The following is a 19,563-nucleotide window of genomic DNA, read 5'->3' as shown; positions in this document are numbered from 1 at the left end:
TTATAGAATTCCAACTGCCATGTCTAATGCAGCAATATGACATGTCTGGTGCTTACTATGTTTAAATATGAGTCAATCAATTCACGCAATGGTTGAGGTGTAGAGAACATACTGTGCAACATACAGTACATCCACAGTGTGTGCTGTATAGATTAGTGCTCATGTAGTCCAATCTGACCAATAGACTCACTGTCTACAGTGTTTATGAAAGGGAAGTCATGCAAAATAGGAAAATCTATTCCATGGTATTTAGGTTTTACTTAAGAGAGAGGCCTCTCTGCCTGAGCATGTACACAAAGCACTTAACTAAAACTCAAAAGTACAGATGCACAAATCACATCTTAATGGCTTGCACATCTTAATGGTTTGTAGTCAACATCTGACTACAACCATATAGTCAACTGAAATTGAGGTGGATCCATGTCACATGAATCTCTCTCTAAAAAAAAAGGTTTGCAACTAGTGGGCAGTTCATTATAAATTCCACATGTACAGTATCTTAACAGTGCTAAGTGGCTCTGTAGTGGGAGCTGAACTGGAGTGCATCACTTCAATATCTGACAAAAGGACCCTGAACAAACTGATCAACATCTAGGACAATGAGTTTCACCCACTCCACAGCACTATTGTTAAGCAGAAGAGCCTGATCAGCTGGAGACTTCGCTCACTGCCTTGCACAACAGACAGACTGAGGAAGTAATTTGTCCCCAGGGCCATTGAACTGTTCAATGCCTCACTTAAGGGAAGATGAGAGATAGACTTCTCTGCATAGTCTGTCTGCCTCTTCACCCCCTCCATGTTGAATACTGTCTGTCCACTAGCCACTTGTACCACGTCTTTCTGCCTCACTATATTAGCACATTAGCACATATGCATAACCCCTCCCTCCATGCCACAGCCGAACTGTGGCCACACTTATACCTTTTCTTGAAATAGTTCTATAGATATATGACCACTATCACCATTGCACTATCACTGTGACACTCACTCACACAGAGCACCTTACCTTACTTTACTATGCACAGAGAATCACAGGCTCAGTCCCTGCCTCAGTCATTGCAAGCGCCTCTGGATTGATTAATCACCACTATGTGGATACTGTTTTTAGAATTTATTTAGATTAAGTGTTAGTTAGTATAATTTGTTTTTTAGTATATTCTTTATCTTCTACTGTCCTTATTGCTTAGTTGTGTTTTTATGATTACTTTTTCTGCTGTTAGTGAATGTGTATGTGTTGTCTGTATGCTACTGAGACCTTGAATTTCCCCTGGGGATCAATGAAGTATCTATCTATCTATCTATCTATCTATCTATCTAAATGCTCTGGGTAGAATGCTGTGTGTGTTTGCATATGTCTCTTTGAGAGCTTGCTGATGCCAGCTCATCCATTATGATGTCCAGCAGAGTGTGGACACTCTTAATAGAGTGTTTATGCAACCTGGGGAGATCTGGGGATAAATAGGGACTGCCTTCTGGGGAGCTCTGGGGATAAATAGGCACTACCTTCTGGGGAGATCTGGGGATAAATAGTAACTGCCTTCTGGGGAGATCTGGGGAATTCTCCCACTATAACATAGACTCTGATCTGAGGTCAGTCTGAGCTGTGCTGAGGCCAACCTTTTTCTTTTAATTTAATTTAATTATTTTATTTCTATTTTGCTATTTTATTTATTTGTGTGTGGGGGGGGGCATTGCACACTAATGTTTATGTCTACCCTGTCTACCCTGAATACACAGTTATGACACATTTGTATTAATTATCTTATTGAGGAATTCTCTCTTAGTCCTTGTTTCCCGTGCTCTTCCTCGGGGACAAGGTCAGGCAGGAGGGGAGATATTGAAGGGGAAATCAATATCTGAAACGGGCCTCTATAAACTGTCTGCAAAGCCTCCTCTTTCTCTCACAAACACATGTGCACACACAAAATGTAGAGAGCTAGACATGCAGAGAATTAAAGAGATGACAATCATTACAGGAATTAAAAGCATTTCCCCATACACAGGCATTACAATACTGTACATAACATTAATATACATTATATTATTACAGCCTCTAACACTTCAGACTCTCAACAAACATGCCAATGCGTTTACTATCCTCAAGTGTTTCCGTAATATTCACACACCCCTGGCTGCTGAGGAACAAACAGACACACTCCCAAACACTCCCAAACATTGACCGCTCCGCTCCCCACCTCAGCCCGTGCGGCTGCCGAGTCACTGGCCTTATAAGGCCGTCTGCGCTGGGGGAGTTGTCTGATGCCGGCCAGAGAAACGTGCTGCTCGCCCTGTCCATAAACAAACACCCTTCAAGACCGCAGCCGGCCAAACACGCAGCGTACATTACACAGAATCAGCATCTCAATGTGCTTTTTAGAACACCAAAAATGGCTCATTGACTGAGAGCCAGTGTGGGTCTTTGCAGCTCTTTGGGTTATAAGAGAGAAGAAACTATCCGAGACACCAACATTACACATCACCAAATGCCCTCAATCATTAGATTATCATGGTGCAGAGTCTATTGCTTGCCTGCCAGAGATAATTAAATGATTACATATATATGGCCACACATACAGGCACATCTGCTTCTGATTGAGTTGGAACTGATTGTACTAAACTAAAGCTAAAACTAAAGCTCAGGGATTGACATTTACATGAGGCAGTGTGACTTACGTGACATAAGTGTTAAATTATCCTCATGACTAGGTTTCATACGTCAGAATTAGAAGCAGCATAGCATTTTTATGGCCCACTGTTTAAATCAGTCATACATGGTACAGCCCGCATGAATACCAAATGCCAACCATATAGAATGTCATCTTTTTTTGGGAGGATAAAGACATTGTAGAGAAACTAATGTGGCTAATTTACTGTGAGCAGGACAATAATAGTGTAATAATATATAGTGTAAAATTATATAGTGATATATTACAGGCAGTGGTGGATGAAGTACACAAATCCTGTACTTGAGTGAAAGTCAAATGTTACTCCAGTAAAAGTAGAAGGCCTCCTTTTACATTTCCACTTGAGTGGAAGTACAAAAGTACTTGCCTTTAAATGTACTTAAGTATCAAAAGTAAAAGTCCTGAAATGTATTATGACTAATACAGTTGCATTTGAAGGGGCAGCCGTGGCCCACTGGTTAGCACTCTGGACTTGTAACCGGAGGGTTGCCGGTTCGAGCCCCGACCAGTGGGAACCAGCTGAAGTACACTTGAGCAAGGCACCTAACCCCTCACTGCTCCCCGAGCACCGCTGTTGTTGCAGGCAGCTCACTGCACCGGGATTAGTGTGTGCTTCACCTCACTGTGTGTTCACTGTGTGCCGTGTGTGTTTTACTAATTCATGGATTGGGATAAATGCAGAGACCAAATTTCCCTCACGGGATCAAAAGAGTATATATACTTACTTATACTTAGACATTTACTATTGTTGAAATTATTCGGCACAGACATAGGCATTCATTGAGCCTTTCTCCTCCATTCAAGGACAAGCAAATAATTCAGCTAATAATTGTTTCAGCTAATTCAGCTAATAATTGTTGTATGTAGAAAGAACTAAAAACAAACTAATGTGATATCTTATCTTAGATAATTCAAAGTAACCACATTTTTCTTTGTTGAATGCTTTACACTTTCGGACCAAATCAAGATGTTCCCTTTTGTGTTTGACAGTGTCAGATTGTTTATCATTTGCTCGATGGTGTCAAGAGGCTAGTTATGGTAACATCAATATTGTGAAAAGGGGTCAACAAGGTACAATAGTGGATATGACAATAACATAGGTTAGGCACACCATTATGTAAAGTCTAGCTCGCTTAATAGAAAATATACATGTAAGTACACATGTATTTGTACAGTCTTTTTTTCCAAAAGGAACTTCAGCTGTACTTCAGCTGTCACAAAATGTAGTGGAGTAAAAAGTAAGATATTTGGCCTCAAAATGTACTGGAGTAAAAGTAAAAAACTTTTAAAAAGTAAAACATGAAAAAGCGACTTAAGTACAGTAATTGAGTAAAATGTAGTCAAGTAATGTCCACCACTGATTACAGGACAATGAAGAGCTTATTTAAAACTAGAAAATTACAGACTTGTTTTAGTGTTGGACCTGGACAATGAAATAAATGGACATTGTACTGGGACTAGACCTTTGCTGAGAGACAATGCAGTTTTTTATTTATATGTGTGATATATGTTTATATTATTAATTGCTGCTGTAACACTATAATTTCCCTCTGGGGATGAATAAAGTAATCAATCAATCAATCAATCAATCTATCTATCTATTTTTATTTCCTTTGTTGGAGAACAGCATCCAGTACAAAGCAATGTCCAATGATTCAGCCCACATCACTTAATGATCCAGCCCATCTCCATCTCTAATGGCTATATGTGCAATATAAAACTAAACAGAGAATGTGAATTATGCCACAGGTCCTTATGGTGCCACCACAAAATCACCAGGCTGAGAAAATCTTGCCAAATGCCTCCAGCCTAACAAAAGCAGCCGAGCAGAGGGGCATCTGAGCAGAGGGGCAGTTGAGCAGAGGGGCAGTTGAGCAGGGGGGCAGTTGAGCAGGGGGCAGAGGGGCAGTTGAGCAGAGGGGCAGTTGAGCAGGGGGCAGAGGGGCATTTGAGCAGAGGGGCAGTTGAGCAGGGGGCAGAGGGGCAGTTGAGCAGAGGGGCAGTTGAGCAGAGGGGCAGAGGGGCAGTTGAGCAGTGGGGCAGCTGAGCTGGAGCTGGGAAACAGTGGAGGAACTTCCTTAATAAGGAATCTGTGAACTCAGTGTGTTGAAGTCTTTGGCAGAACCACACAAACTCATCACATCATCTCTTTCCAGAAGCAAACAACCCAGAGCGGAACATCCACAGCTCACAGCCAAACTACCCACAAGCCTCCTCTTTCAGTGACTGCGTTTACATCCACATCTACAGCTCATAGCCAAACTACCCACAAGCCTTCTCTTTCAGTGACTGCGTTTACATCCACATCTACAGCTCACAGCCAAACTACCCACAAGCCTTCTCTTTCAGTGACTGCGTTTACATCCACATCTACAGCTCACAGCCAAACTACCCACAAGCCTTCTCTTTCAGTGACTGCGTTTACATCGCCATCTACAGCTCACAGCCAAACTACCCACAAGCCTTCTCTTTCAGTGACTGCGTTTACATCCACATCTACAGCTCACAGCCAAACTACCCACAAGCCTTCTCTTTCAGTGACTGCGTTTACATCCACATCTACAGCTCACAGCCAAACTACCCACAAGCCTTCTCTTTCAGTGACTGCGTTTACATCCACATCTACAGCTCACAGCCAAACTACCCACAAGCCTTCTCTTTCAGTGACTGCGTTTACATGCACCTCAGTACCCCAGTTATGAGGCTCATCCCGGTTTTGATCATATTCAGGACATGGTGTTCACATGAACAGAGAAACCTGGTTATTAATATATCTGTGCACATGATGGATACTAGCGTCACAGTTAGCAACAATAAAGTTCTATTAGCACACCACATCCCAGTCTCTAATGCAATCGCACGTTTGAATGAGAAACCGGAATAAGGTGGATACATGGAACAGTATTCCGGTTGCTGTCGGAGTACTCCACCTACCATAACAGGTGTTGAGTGTGAGTGAGTGTTATATCTGAGCTTATAATTCACTACAGAAGCAAGGAAATAACAAACTGGCTGCATTTGCTGTTCCATCCATCCTTAACTGACATGGGGCGGATGGAAAATGAAATGCTACTATGCTTCTAATGCACACCTGGCTACTATGCTTCTAATGCACACCTGGCTACTATGCTTCCAGTGCACACCTGGCTACTACGCTTCCAGTGCACACCTGGCGTGTGTCATTGCTCGCCCCCAAGCCCATGGTCTGAACTACAGACTAAGCCACCTGCACTCAGTTGAAGGGTTGGGTCAGGAGTCAGGATACGCTCAAAGAGAACGAAAGACAAACAGAGAGACTGAGGAGAAGAGAGGAGAGGACAGGAGAGCAGAGGAGTGATTGAAGAGAGGAGGAGAGGAGAGGAGAGGAGAGGAGAGGAGAGGAGATGACAGGACAGGACAGGACAGGAGAGGAGAGGAGAGGAGAGGACAGGACAGGACAGGAGAGGACAGGAGAGGAGAGGAGAGAGGGGAGGAGAGGAGAGGAGAGGAGAGGAGAGGACAGGAGAGGAGAGGAGAGGAGAGGAGAGGAGAGGAGAGGAGAGGAGAGGAGGACAGGACAGGACAGGAGAGGAGAGGACAGGACAGGACAGGACAGGAGAGGACAGGAGAGGACAGGAGAGGAGAGGAGAGGAGGGAGGAGAGGAGAGAGGGGAGGAGAGGACAGGACAGGACAGGAGAGGAGAGGAGAGGAGAGGAGGAGAGGAGAGGACAGGAGAGGAGAGGAGAGGAGAGGACAGGACAGGAGAGGAGAGGACAGGAGACACAGGGAGAAGTTCACTGCTCACTTCTCTGACTCCAGACGCATCTCCTCCCTGCGCTGCCTCCTGAGCTCTCGGCGGCGCTCCAGGTCAAGGTCCTCTTCCATGATGCCTCACAACAGCTTCCTGTGACCTGCAGGGGAACGCACAACATCAACACCAAGTCCTCTACACAAGGTCTCAGTGACATGCTGGCTCATCCTATGAGTAATAAAGCATGACACAGATTAACCTACATTCAGTACTTATGTCAGAAAGTCATAAATAGTACATCATTGGTAGTAAATGCAAATACAGGGACTACAAAGAATTGAATTATAATGTTGCATATGTTTACAGTACACACAAATACATAACAAATTTTACCAAAATATTATGTTAGCTTTTAATATTCAGAACATTATTTGAAACAATTATTTTACAAATATTTTACAAGAGGTTATTTGTCTAATGTTTTCACAACATGACAACTGTGGGAGAATATTAAGGTAATTTTAAAAACTGACATACACGTCCCTGTTTTAACATAAAATCCAGCTCATTGTGTGTATTCCTGAATTCTGTGCAATTTTATGTAGAGTTGCGATGGTTATCACATTGGTTTGTCTGAATCCCATTATGGCTTCACTCGCTCTCAGAAAAAATGTAAGAAATCCTTTCCTGTCCCACCTTACTTAAGAATAACCTGTCCTACCTTACTTAAGAATAACTGTCCTACCTTACTTAAGAATAACTTAGGTCCATGCACGGTCCTCCTGAGTATATCAAAGAAACAAATCCACAGTCTGGTTTATATCTCAGCAAGAATTCCTTCCTGTACTTTCCCAAGCTTGAACTACCAGAAAAGGCAACACTTCCCCTCCCTTTTCCTGCCCCGGTCCAACTCCTCAGATCCTTACACTTTCCATCCTCTTTCCTACGTTTCTCCCCCAGGTCATCTCACACGCACATTTGCTTTGCCTCTTTCCCTGACTCCTCCTCCTCCTCTCTTTTTTCCTCTCACCTTTTCCTCTCCCACTCCCTCTTATCTCTTACTCTCTCACTCTCTCATTGCATTCTACACTCTTTCATTCTTCCTTTGTTGAGGTTTTCCTCCTATCTGACCTGACAATTGACCTCCTCCTGACTTAGGGTCCTGCTTAGAGTCCTGCTTCAATCTCCTTAGAACCTCATCTAACCATCACTGTTGTTCCTCCACATTGTTAATGTCTGTCACAAATCACAGCCAAACTCTGCATGGTCTCAGAGATAGATAGATAGATATATAAATAGATAGATAGATAGACAGATAGACAGATAGATAGATAGATAGATAGATACTTTATTCATCCCGAAGGGACATTTTAGGCATCCAGTAGCTTATACAACCATAACACAACCACAACAAACACACATACACACATATAGCTCACATACATAAAAATAACTCACAGAAATTAAAAAATGTAAAGAGTTAAATATTTTAAAGTATTTACAAAGGTCAGTGTTGTAGGGGATGCAGGGAGGGTCATAAGGAGAGACACCTCCACTAAAGGACCTTTTCCATTTCTCACCCATCACTGCATAACAATATGTTCAGAGACTCTGCCCCAATAAGGAGTAGGCAGTATAACAATACTAAATGAATAAAAAAAAGACATCCACTGTCACTATCAAATTCCCAAGAATACTTCAGAGCAACATTTCCTCATCAATCATTTTGTGTTTGCAGAGAAAATGTTTGAAAGTCCTACAGGTCAGTGGAGAAAGTCCTACAGGTCAGTGGAGAAAGTCCTACAGGTCAGTGGAGAAAGTCCTACAGGTCAGTGGAGAAAGTCCTACAGGTCAGTGGAGAAAGAAAGAGAGACTAATTGATGACATACTGTTGGCTGGAAATAATACAAATAAATCACAATCTCTTTTGTGTTCACACTCACAGCGTTCATTCCCAAGGCTCAAATGAACACTATGCAGAACTCATCCATTACACCTCAAGAATGTTGAACTGTGAACTGCTATCCAGACCATCTCAATCACATCAGGCCTATTATATATGCATTTTTAATCACATCAGGCCTATATGCATTTTTAATTACAGACTGCAGTGGCCCTCTCTATTTCTCTCTCTCTCTCTCTCTCTCTCTTTCCCCCTCTCTCTCTCCATCTCTTTCTCTCTCTCTACCTATCTATCTACTCTGGACATCTTTAGTATTATTGGTCAGAGGGACCATTATATTCATTCTGATCTGGTAGCCCAAGCAGTCAACAAAAGTTTGGTTCAGAGTACATACCGACAACACCTACAGCTTACCTGTAGCACAAGTGTCTAGCTGAGGCTATGGTAAGACTCTAGTCCTTATTAATAGATAGATAGATACTTTATTTAGTCCCCAGGGGGAAATTCAAGGCTGCTTGGGTAATCTGCCTGCTAATAGAGAGTGAAATCAGATGTTTTGTCTCATTATTTGTGTAGATCTGTGGGACTGCTGTGGGCTGCTGACTGGTTGACAAATACCTTTAAAGGGCTGGGTCTGGTAAGGAGCCAAAGCTCTTTAAAGGGCTGGGTCTGGTAAGGAGCCAAAGCTCTTTCTGATCATGGGGCATTCCAAGCCCCAGAAGGTTACAGCGTGGAGCAGAACGGAGCTGAGGAGACTCTGACATTCCTCTAGTCGCCAATCTCTTTCCACACGGCAGCCAGGGAAAAGCATGGCTCAAAGGTGCTGGTGCAATACCACACATCCCTCTGACTGAAGAGTGTATTAGAGAAAGTCAAACGTGAAGGGTCAGACACGCACCCTGCTTTGTCATCATATGGTTAGTCTATCTATAGGCTATCTGGGGGATAATATGTTTACATTTGACATGGTAACAAGAAATGTTAACACAGTAAACTAAATGGGGGTTCTAAGGCACAAGTAGAAATTATCAATTAGGTTTTTTTTTTTTCAGTTTTCAGAACACTGATTGAAATGTCATGCTCCTATTTGTAGGTATTCCCGTGTGGTTAATATCAGCCTGAGCCAAAAGATCAAACAGTCCAAACAGATATTGTGTAACTAGCCCTCATTACTTTCCCAGGAGTCTTATCTTCACCATCAGGGCCTTAGATTTAGGGAAGTATAGCTGTCTGAAAGCAAACATCCAGCTAAGGAAAGTAAAACACTGTAATGTTGAGAACATTGGTCCTCTTCCAGATACAGGAATCACACCATGTCTTAATGCAAACATGCTTCAGAGTCTCAACCCGCAAAAAGTTAAGACTTTTTTAGCACATCTGCTTGGTTTAGCATGGTGATGTATTAGATGTGTATAATGTACATAGTCTAAGGTGGCACAGAATAGCCTGGACAAGCTTCCTTTATGGTGTGCTGAGGAAACCCATACAAATGAATTTTCACTGAATGCAGACATGATTTACATGTATGATCATACAGACATGATTTACCCATTCGCTTCCTGTAACTGTGTATAAACTACGACATCCTCAGAAGAGTTAGCCTAGCTCATGTGCTTTACTGAGAGTGAGTTAGCCTAGCTCATGTGCTCTACTGAGGGTGACTTAGCCTAGATCATGTGCTTTACTGAGGGTGAGTTAGCCTAGATCATGTGCTTTACTGAGGGTGAGTTAGCCTAGATCATGTGCTCTACTGAGGGTGAGTTAGCCTAGATCATGTGCTTTACTGAGGGTGAGTTAGCCTAGCTCATGTGCTCTACTGAGGGTGAGTTAGCCTAAATCATGTGCTCTACTGAGGGTTCCCCCGTCATTCCTCATGACCTGCCCTGGCTGCCCACTGCACCGTAGTAAGAGATGACTGAGGAATGCTGGCTATGTGCACTCGGGCTCATGATCTCTCATCTCCCCTCACTGGAGCTCCTGCAGAAAGCTGTGTACAGACAGCTGCTGATCTGCTTGTCACCCGTTGCTTGTCACCTCAAAAGTTGAAATTAGTTCAACTTTGTCGCCCAATGTCTTGCATCACCAACGGTTATTTCACATTTAGATGCTGATTTTCATTAACATTCCATAATCTCTCATTACCATTATCGTACTGTGTGAATGTGGCTTAAGTCCAAGGCCTCTTTGGTTGCACTTTCCTTTTAATGTCCACCATTAGACCCTCTTGCCACCATGAGATATTGCATACCATTCTTTTTCTACAATCTCCTGACTTAGACATAACATTCACAATCACACACATTCTCCCCTGTAATGTCCCATAATACTACTGTGGCACAGCCATGAATGGGAGCAATACTCTGTCCCGAATTATCTCAGAAAGGCTGACAGCTGTTGCTGTTTGCCCCACTCAGGGCTGCTGTTTGCCCCACTCAGGGCTGCTGTTTGCCCCACTCAGGGCTGCTGTCTGACCCACTCAGGGCTGCTGTCTGACCCACTCAGGGCTGCTGTTTGCCCCACTCAGGGCTGCTGTCTGACCCACTCAGGGCTGCTGTTTGCCCCACTCAGGGCTGCTGTTTGCCCACTGCTCTGCCTGCACTGAGCAATGTAAGAGTGACAGCTTAATGAAGGCACACAGTGGCACAAGATACACATCAGAGAGGAGCTGCATGTCCGTATGAAGAGTACTGTAAGCCAGACTACTAAAGTACTGGATTGAACTGAAGAGAGTGTAGTGATTGGATGACATTGTCAGAATATAGATTATAGAATTATAGAATAACTATGTGTTGTCATGGCAGTGGGCCCCTGGGCTGGTCACTGGCGAATAGCTTAAATATATTTAGGGGTTTCTCCAGTCCATATTGGGGGTGGTTTTGTTATCAGACATCGGGTAAAGGCCTTTATTATGTATATATGGTTCCAACAACGTTGTTGATGATGCAGCGATACATATCATTGGTGGAAACAGTGGAAAAGTGTAATACCCCACACCCTAGAAATTTTCTGCCACAGCCTATGTCGACATTTTTTCTAATTTAAACCAAAAGTGATTAATGCTGGCATTGTCAGTGGCATCAGCAAAAGCCTAAACCTATTGTAAGCATATAAAACAGTTTACTTAAGCCAACCAATATGTGTTATTATTTGTGTTAAATCCTCTCTCTCCTTTTCACTTCTGAGTAAGAGTAGGCCTACGAGACACAACAATAGGTTTTGACCCAAAATATTTATGCATATAGTTACGCTACATCGAGAGACCATTAGGTACATGACATCAGTCAAAACAATTGTTTCAAATATAATTGCACAGCTTTATTTGGTATTTCCACGTATCACACCAGTTCACCTGCACGTAATCAGAAGCAAGAGGACAATCTCACTTCATAAGATAATCGAACCTACAACGTGCGACCAACGAATCACCTGCTTTAGCCACTACATCACTGATCACTGTAATCTAAAGAGCCTGTGAAGATTATAACACTAGCCTATCAAAAAGCAAGTCAACACTCGAATTAACATCAATAGCAAGAATGAGCCTAGTAGGGGAGTCAGTCTTTTAATGAAAATGAAGCTACAGCATAGATCAATCATTGAGTCAGAAGATAAACAACCACCTCGTAATGTTTTGTTGGGCGGTTGTGATTTTTGGTTAGGCGCTCCGGACACCAACTGGAACTACCAACTGAACGACACAAGTGCGACTGCCCAGGGGCAGTAGTTCAAACCACCAAACAATTTGCGATTGAGAGTTCGAACTACCTTTTCTAGAAACCCCAAATCCAACAACTACGGAGGTTAGCCAACTACGCTTTCTAGAAACGCACCCCTGTCACAGGAGCATATGTACAACTGTTCAACTGAGTGTATTGTAGATTTTTGACCACAAATCATTTCCATGTGAGGGGGCATTGAAGACACGTTCTAATTGACACATATGTTACTTATTCTGCTTCTTGGGCATGTTGCCCTTTACGAGATATCTGCCTCTGCAGCCTAAAACTACAGTTGGAGAAAAGATGTCACAAGAAAGCTTCTTCCGTTCGACCTGATCTTACAACCAGAAAAATAAATATTCACACACATAAAGTAACCACACAAATCTGGAAGCCATTTTTAGAGAAAAGGGCATGGAGTCTCTCAGTCAAGAGACAAAATTGTTGCTTGGTGGATGTAAGACACAGAAGTGGTGCTATGAATGGGATATTAATCAACTGAGAGTTTAGACCTCTAACTTTCGGGGCCTGGGATATTGTGCTGTGTGAATATCGTCCCAGACCATGGCAGAGCAGCTCCACAGTCAAAACCAACGAAATCAGAACACTATCCAAACCCACTAAGAGAAAATACAGTTTTTCTCAGTCGCTTTGGTGCTTTTCTCAGATCAGAATGAAAATTCTCATAACTAATAGTTCAACCTCCACAACATTAAGTCATTTGTGCACATCATACTAGCAATTTCTCCTTCCTCTGAACAAATTGCAAAAGCTTTTGGACATGTATCTGTTGCTTTCATACAATTCTCTGCTGTTTTATAACATTATCATTTGCTTATGTCATGTCAGTCAAAATGAACTATAATTATGGATGCTGAATAGTCATTCCCAATTAAACGAATAGTCTTCATTTCATTGCTTGAGTCATTACATACAAAATTGTTGAACTAGTTATCAAATTCTGTCACAATGCTGTAGAATTGCAAAGAGCATAGAGTAAAAATGTGAAACATACATATTCAGTGTCTTGTACTCACTTACTCCCCTAACTACAGCAATGTTTTCAAATGGCTGTACAAGTAGTGTATAGTGCTGTCTTGAGCATGTTCAGGTAGTGTCACCGAGTTCTGACCTTTTTTTTGCATTGGAAAACACTGAGAGAATAAAATGTCATAATGAAAACATGACAAAGCCATTTGACTATCTTGTTCATAAACGATGGTGTCAAGACTCCTCATTTTGATGACACTGGCAGTTTCATTGACATGAAGACTTGCTTTTGAGGAATGGACTATCCATTTTGAGCAAGTGACATGCTTTTGCAGGTAATCCATAGGTTTTGCAGTTTGCACTAATTGTTTTGAGAAATGCACTAACTGCTGTGCAAATGTTAATAGTGATGAGAAAAACTGTAATATAAACATAGGCACACCTGAAGTCACTAGGAGCAGGACAGGATTCATCATGTGAGGAAAAACCAACGAAATCAGAACACTATCCAAACCCACTAAGAGAAAAAACTGTAATATAAACTAGGGCTGAACGATTTATTGCATTTGCGATAATATCGTGATATGATGAAACACGATTTTCAAACGCAAAGGCTGCGATTTGTAATATGTGACGTCACCAAGAAGCAAAAAACGTAAACAAGAGGAGCAGCTAACAGTGTCAAGAAAGGTCTGATTAGTAGAGCTACTTTGGTTAAAAATAAACCTCTTCATTAATTTGTTAGAACCTGCCATGTCCCTGGTTCTAGTTCATAATTCCCCTGTGCTGCTACTCTGGCTGGTAACTTCGTTTACTTGTCCAGCTGACGATTAAAACTCCACGACTGTTCAGGCTGCACAGCAGCCATTCACCTGTGCACTGGGGACTTTGTTTACTGGAGTACAGTGACAGTGGGGGCATTTGCGATATCCAAGGGGGTTGGCGGCACAAACATTTCATCTCACAGGTAATGAATGAATTGATGCATAATGTTATTCGCAAGTAGTTGACACAGCTAAACCCAGCTGTTCTAACATTAGCTTACCAGCTAAGGCTCTAGGCTACATACATGCTGCTAACTTGGCCTGTTTAAAGAGTTTTGTCTCCGCGATTGGCTTTGTTGTGATATGAACAAACTAGTTAATTTGCATGCATGCGTATTGCGCTGCGGTGTTGATGATGCTAACCTTTAGTTAACACCGAGCCGAACGGTCATTCGGCCGCATTTATTTGAGCTACAGTACAACAATCTACTGTAGTTTGTTCCGATTCACGTGCAAGTAGCCTACAGAGGAGAGGAGCAGGTCTGTGTGTGTGTGTGTGTGTGTGTCTGTGTGCGTGTGCGTGTGTGTGCGCGCGCGCGTGTATGGAGAGCACAGGACAAGGAGAAGCCATGTCAGTGCCACTACATGTAGACCTATTTGTTAACTAACGAAAGAAGGTCATATCTACATTAAATAGAAACAAAATAGAAACGAATCAGAATCATTAAATGTTTACAATGCTGGAAGTTCAACAAATATAGGTCTACTAATGTGATTAAAATAGTTAAATAAAAAATATTTCATTCATCAATCTTATTCAATGACCTAATGCCATCATAACATAGGCCTGGGCTCCAGGAAAGAACAGTTTATGTTTAACTTATCTAATTTTGTGTTGGTCATACTATAGAATAATATATTGCTTGTCTTTGTTGAATAAGACAGAAGATAAAGAGCTTAAAAATAATCGCATATCGCATCGCAATCGCAATATTGGTGAGAAAAATCGCAATTAGATTTTTTTCCAAAATCGTTCACCCCTAATATAAACACAGGCACACCTGAAGTCACTAGCACCAAAGGGACTGAGAAAAACTGTAATATAAACATAGGCACACCTGAAGTCACTAGGAGCAGGACAGGATTAATCATGTGAGGAAAAACAAACCTTCACATGCTAATGATGCTGAGGAAGGTGGATAGGGAGAGCCTGGGTGTAAGGTTTGTGGAGATTTGACCATGTATACATTAAAGTATACATTAAATACTTGCAAGCTCAGTTAGAAAACCCATATCATTACATGTGTCATATTTTTAGCTAAAGTTTATTTTATAAACACCTGCGTCACCTCTTCTTTGGGTTCCAACTCTAGATAGATAGATATATAGATAGATAGATATACTTTAATTATCCCACAGGGAAATTCAGTTGTTTCAGCAGCCTTAAGAACATACAGCAAGCACACACACACGCACACATATAGTCCACATACATTACATTACAACAAGAAATTACTTTCACCCACAAGACATAGCATATGGTAGCTGTCAAGGTACCATACACATCCAAGTACCAAAGTGTAACTGCCTAATAAGACATAAATCAAGATAATTGCCTCCATATTAGATATAAAAGATTAAAAGATAAGTCTCTCTCTACTCAAAGGAGAGTCGTTGTAAAGTGCTATTGCTGTGGGTAAGAAGGTTTATATCTGTCCTTACTGCAACTGAGTTGGTGAAACCGCCAACTAAAAACACTTTGTTGTTTTGCCAGTGTACTGTGTAAGGGATGTGATGCATTGTCCATGATGTGTAACAATTTCTGCAACATCCTCCTTTCCATCACCAACTCTAGAGGCTCTTGAGTAGTCCCCAGCACAGAGCCTGCTTTCCTAATCAGCTTGTTCAGTCTGTTAGACATCTCACATCTGACCGATCCAACGGTTACTTTAGTGCTGATTATGTGCTCCTCTGTGTCTTCTCAACAGAGTGCTGTTGCACATGAGATTCATTCTAAACTACTTCCTCATTCTAAACTACTTCCTCATTCTCTCACAATGTGTTTTACATCTGGCTTGACATGAGGAAGATGAAAGCTACTTAATTAAGTCTACTGCATGTGAGCCAGTGTATAAATCACCATCATCAAAGTGAGAGACAGTGGAACTTTGTTTTCTTTTAAAACCTCCTTCTAAATGTCTAATTAGCATTAACACTAGCATTTGAAGTCAAAGCCACAAATCACATTAGGAAGATTACACCGTGAGAAGAGAAAGCAGCTGGCAGCTATGGACTGGCTTGTCTTTCAATGTTCACTCTCTCTTTCTCTCTCTCTTTCTCTCTCTCTCTCTTCTCTCTCTCTCTTCTCTCTCTCTCAGGACTTCTTGCAGGGATCCGTGGGCGGTGTCCATTGGATAAATAAACAGAAGTGACAAGAGCACTTGTGCTGTGTCACAATATAAAGGCCACTGCCTTATTGGCATCACTCCATCTGCCCAAATATGGTCTCAGAAAATGTTACCAAGCCAAACTCACTATTTCAAGATATACTACCGAAGGGTAACTACTGTTTTTCATTCATGGTGAAGGGTACCTACTGTACATCCACATGTGTGGGTTGAAAGTACTGCAATAGTCACTTTAGACTATGATGGATCTCCCCAGATTTCCCAGCATACATCACAATGAATGAATGACGCCCTACGGTTACCATACATCGAGGAAATATTCTCTGCCAACAGACACTCTCTTCCAAATAGTCTCTCTTCCAAACACAGTCTGTTCCAAACACACTCATCCAACAGCTCATTTGCTGATGTTTATGGTTCTCCTTAAACAGCTTTGTTTGTGGCAACAGGTTCTCAAAACACAGACATGACAAAGCCAATCATCAGGAGAAGAAGCAGAGGGAAAGCCACTTTCCTACAGAGCATCTGATTCAGCCTCCTTCTCAACCGACAATAATAACCCATCTTAGCTAAACAGCAATAGTGACACAGATGCATGTTTCCCTGTAACTACAGCATTTGACATATTACTTTTTACAATGTTGGCAAGAAAATATGTCCAAAGTCAAACTCCAGAATCTTGTTCATGTTAAAGACTCTCATAAAGAGGGATTGTGGTAATTGCAGTCATTCTGGGCTTATTCCACAATGAGCACTGCAGCTGCCTTATAAGGAAGCACAAGAGAGCGCTGCTGGGATGAAGTAAAGCACTGGGTTTACTCTAAGAGATGTTTGCCATAATACAGGGAGACCATCCAGGAATAATTCACCTCCACTTGCAGCTCATATTAATATATACACAGTACAGTAGCCCACTATCCACCAGTTTTACTTTTTCCAGAGCCTCTTTCCTAGCCATCAGAGCAATGATAAATTGTTCCTATTGGTTCTTAAGCAGCTTTCTATTACCCTGTTGCTTCAAGTCTGTCAAGGTAATGGCTAGGATTAAATCAATATCTAAAAGTACCCCCCCCCCCCACCATCTTCATTTGGTGGCTTCTGCATCCTTCAATCCTTCATGGTAGTGATGTTCAGTAGATGTTTGAATAAATTAGATGCAGCACTCTCAATTCTGTTGCAAAACAATACATCTATACATCTTCAGCGATTATCCCACCATATCTAGTTAAGAGAAAATAGTGGAAGCGATTTCTGGTTTTGGGCACTACCGGTAATTTGAAAATAAGCAGAAGCATTAATCGGTTGAGCAATTTATAGCATTCAGCAATTTGTAGCATAGCACAGTGTACAAATCAGAGCCCTTAGGGTTAAATACTTCTTCTTGTACACCATAACAACTATGAAATGCCATGCTCCATAGAGCATTAACTAGAGTGGCTCTACATCACAATTCTGATCATTCTGAAAGGATTCTGAAAACATCACCTTTGGTATCCCATAAAATGTAGAACACCTCTGCAACTCAGAACATTGAAGCTATAACAAACTATTAAATTGCCCAATAAACAGTTATTTAACTAACTAAGAGCACATTTTCAAACTTAGCTCAAGGTTTCTTGGCATGGTGGTCGTCATGTTCTCATGAACTCCCCATGCTAGAGGCATTTGTTTCCCGCCTGTTTGCTCCAAAGCAACGTGGAAAGATACTAGAGCCGAAATGGACAACTTGACAGGGGACACTAGATTCAGAATGCAGAGGGAAAAGTATAAAATATGGAAAAGCAGGAAAAGAGGGGAATAATCCATATTTGGTATCTTAACTTGAGTTCTACATTTCTGTCACACAAAGGAAGAGACCGGCTTCACTCACAAAAAACCCCTCTGGTCCTCCAGCAGGCTATTGTTTCAAATTGAACCCAATAATGGCAGCACAGAGATGCATGAATAACAAGCATTCATTCATAGAGTTAGCAGCTTTGATGTCTTTTACAATTGCCTTTTCTGAAGATCATGAAACAGAAAGTGGAAGGAATACTCAAAAGCATACCTGACAGGAATGCATTGAATTTCATTTACTATGCACTGTGAATTTATAGTATATTCCAGAGCCATATCTCTACCTTTATATGGCTCTGGTATATTCCATTTCAGAATGGCAAATAATCTACTAGGTCTATACATCATTCTGTCTGTGGCTTTCCTTCCTTGGTGAGGGTGTCAGTGTCAGTTTCTTGAATTTCCCCTGGGGATCAATAAAGTATCTATCTATCTATCTAACTATCAGGTCAGCAGTCTTTCCCACGATTGTGGTTGTGTTTACTGAACGAGACTAAGAGATTAAAGGCTCAGGAAACCGACATTTCTGTATTATAACCTCTTTATTCTAATATTTTGAGAAACTCATTTTTTGGTTTTCATGAGCTGTAAGCCATAATCATTAAAATAAAACAAAAAATGGCTTGAAATATTTCACTTTATATATCTAATGAATCTATAATAATGAAAGATTGACTTTTTAAAAATAATTTAGGTGGGAAAAAGTAACTTTTATGCGATATTCTAATTTTTTGAGACCCACCTATTCCTAAAACTATAAAGCCTATAGAACTGTTATGCAATCAACATATGATGATCACATCAAGTAGGGTTAGCACATGCCATATCAAGGTGCTGTATGGCTATTTAGCAAGATAGCTTTTTGTTGCTGATACACTTCTTTAGCAAGATAGCTTTTCACATTGTTGCTGATACACTTTTTAGCTTTTTACATTGTTGCTGATACACTTCTTTGATAGCTTTTTACAATGTTGCTGATACACTTCTTTAGCAAGATAGCTTTTTATATTGTTGCTGATACACTTTCTTTGGATTTCTCCAGAGCATCGGCCTAATTTAATTTCTGTAAAAATGGTATGAATTATGTGAATGCTGTCATCTAAATCACCTTGCTATTGAACAGATTTTCCCTATATGCCACTCAGTAGCAAATAATGAAGATTTAGATTTCTTTAGCCCACACCATCTTAGGAATAAAGCCCTGACTTGGTAAATGTTGCTCCCACCCCCCATGATTCCCCGGCCTCTAAGATGCCTGTATAATGTATGACAAACAGCATGTTGATACCTGTTTAATGTATGACAAACAGCATGTTGATACCTGTTTAATGTATGACAAACAGCATGTTAAGATGTCTGTTTAATGTATGACAAACAGCATGTTAAGATGCCTGTTTATGACAGCGTTCAGTCAAATGACTGTGGCCCATTCTGCCAGCAGTGGAAGACATTTAGAGGCCAGACTTCAACAAGTTGCGGTGTAAGAGGATTTTATAGGACAGTATTGGCAAAACATCTGCAAAATATG

The 19,563-nt window shown here is 41.3% G+C and overlaps 1 protein-coding gene across 1 annotated transcript in view; it reads right to left on the bottom strand.

Moving 5' to 3' along the window:
- The window catches only part of cald1b (caldesmon 1b), a 36,990-nt gene that overhangs the window by 15,840 nt on the left and 1,587 nt on the right, over positions 1–19,563 (bottom strand). Inside the window, exon 3 of the mRNA XM_076271979.1 lies at positions 6,470–6,575. Within this exon, the coding sequence (XP_076128094.1) occupies positions 6,470–6,549 (80 nt within the window). The 5' untranslated portion in view covers positions 6,550–6,575. The remainder of the gene's footprint in view (positions 1–6,469; positions 6,576–19,563) is intronic.

This window comes from Alosa pseudoharengus, unplaced genomic scaffold (assembly GCF_046254945.1).
Source record: "Alosa pseudoharengus isolate Yale_2024_CS ecotype anadromous, Long Island Sound unplaced genomic scaffold, YU_APseudo_1.1 YU_APseudo_1.1_scf_10, whole genome shotgun sequence".
NCBI lineage: Eukaryota > Metazoa > Chordata > Actinopteri > Clupeiformes > Clupeidae > Alosa > Alosa pseudoharengus.
This window is presented reverse-complemented; position numbering and strand designations above follow the sequence as displayed.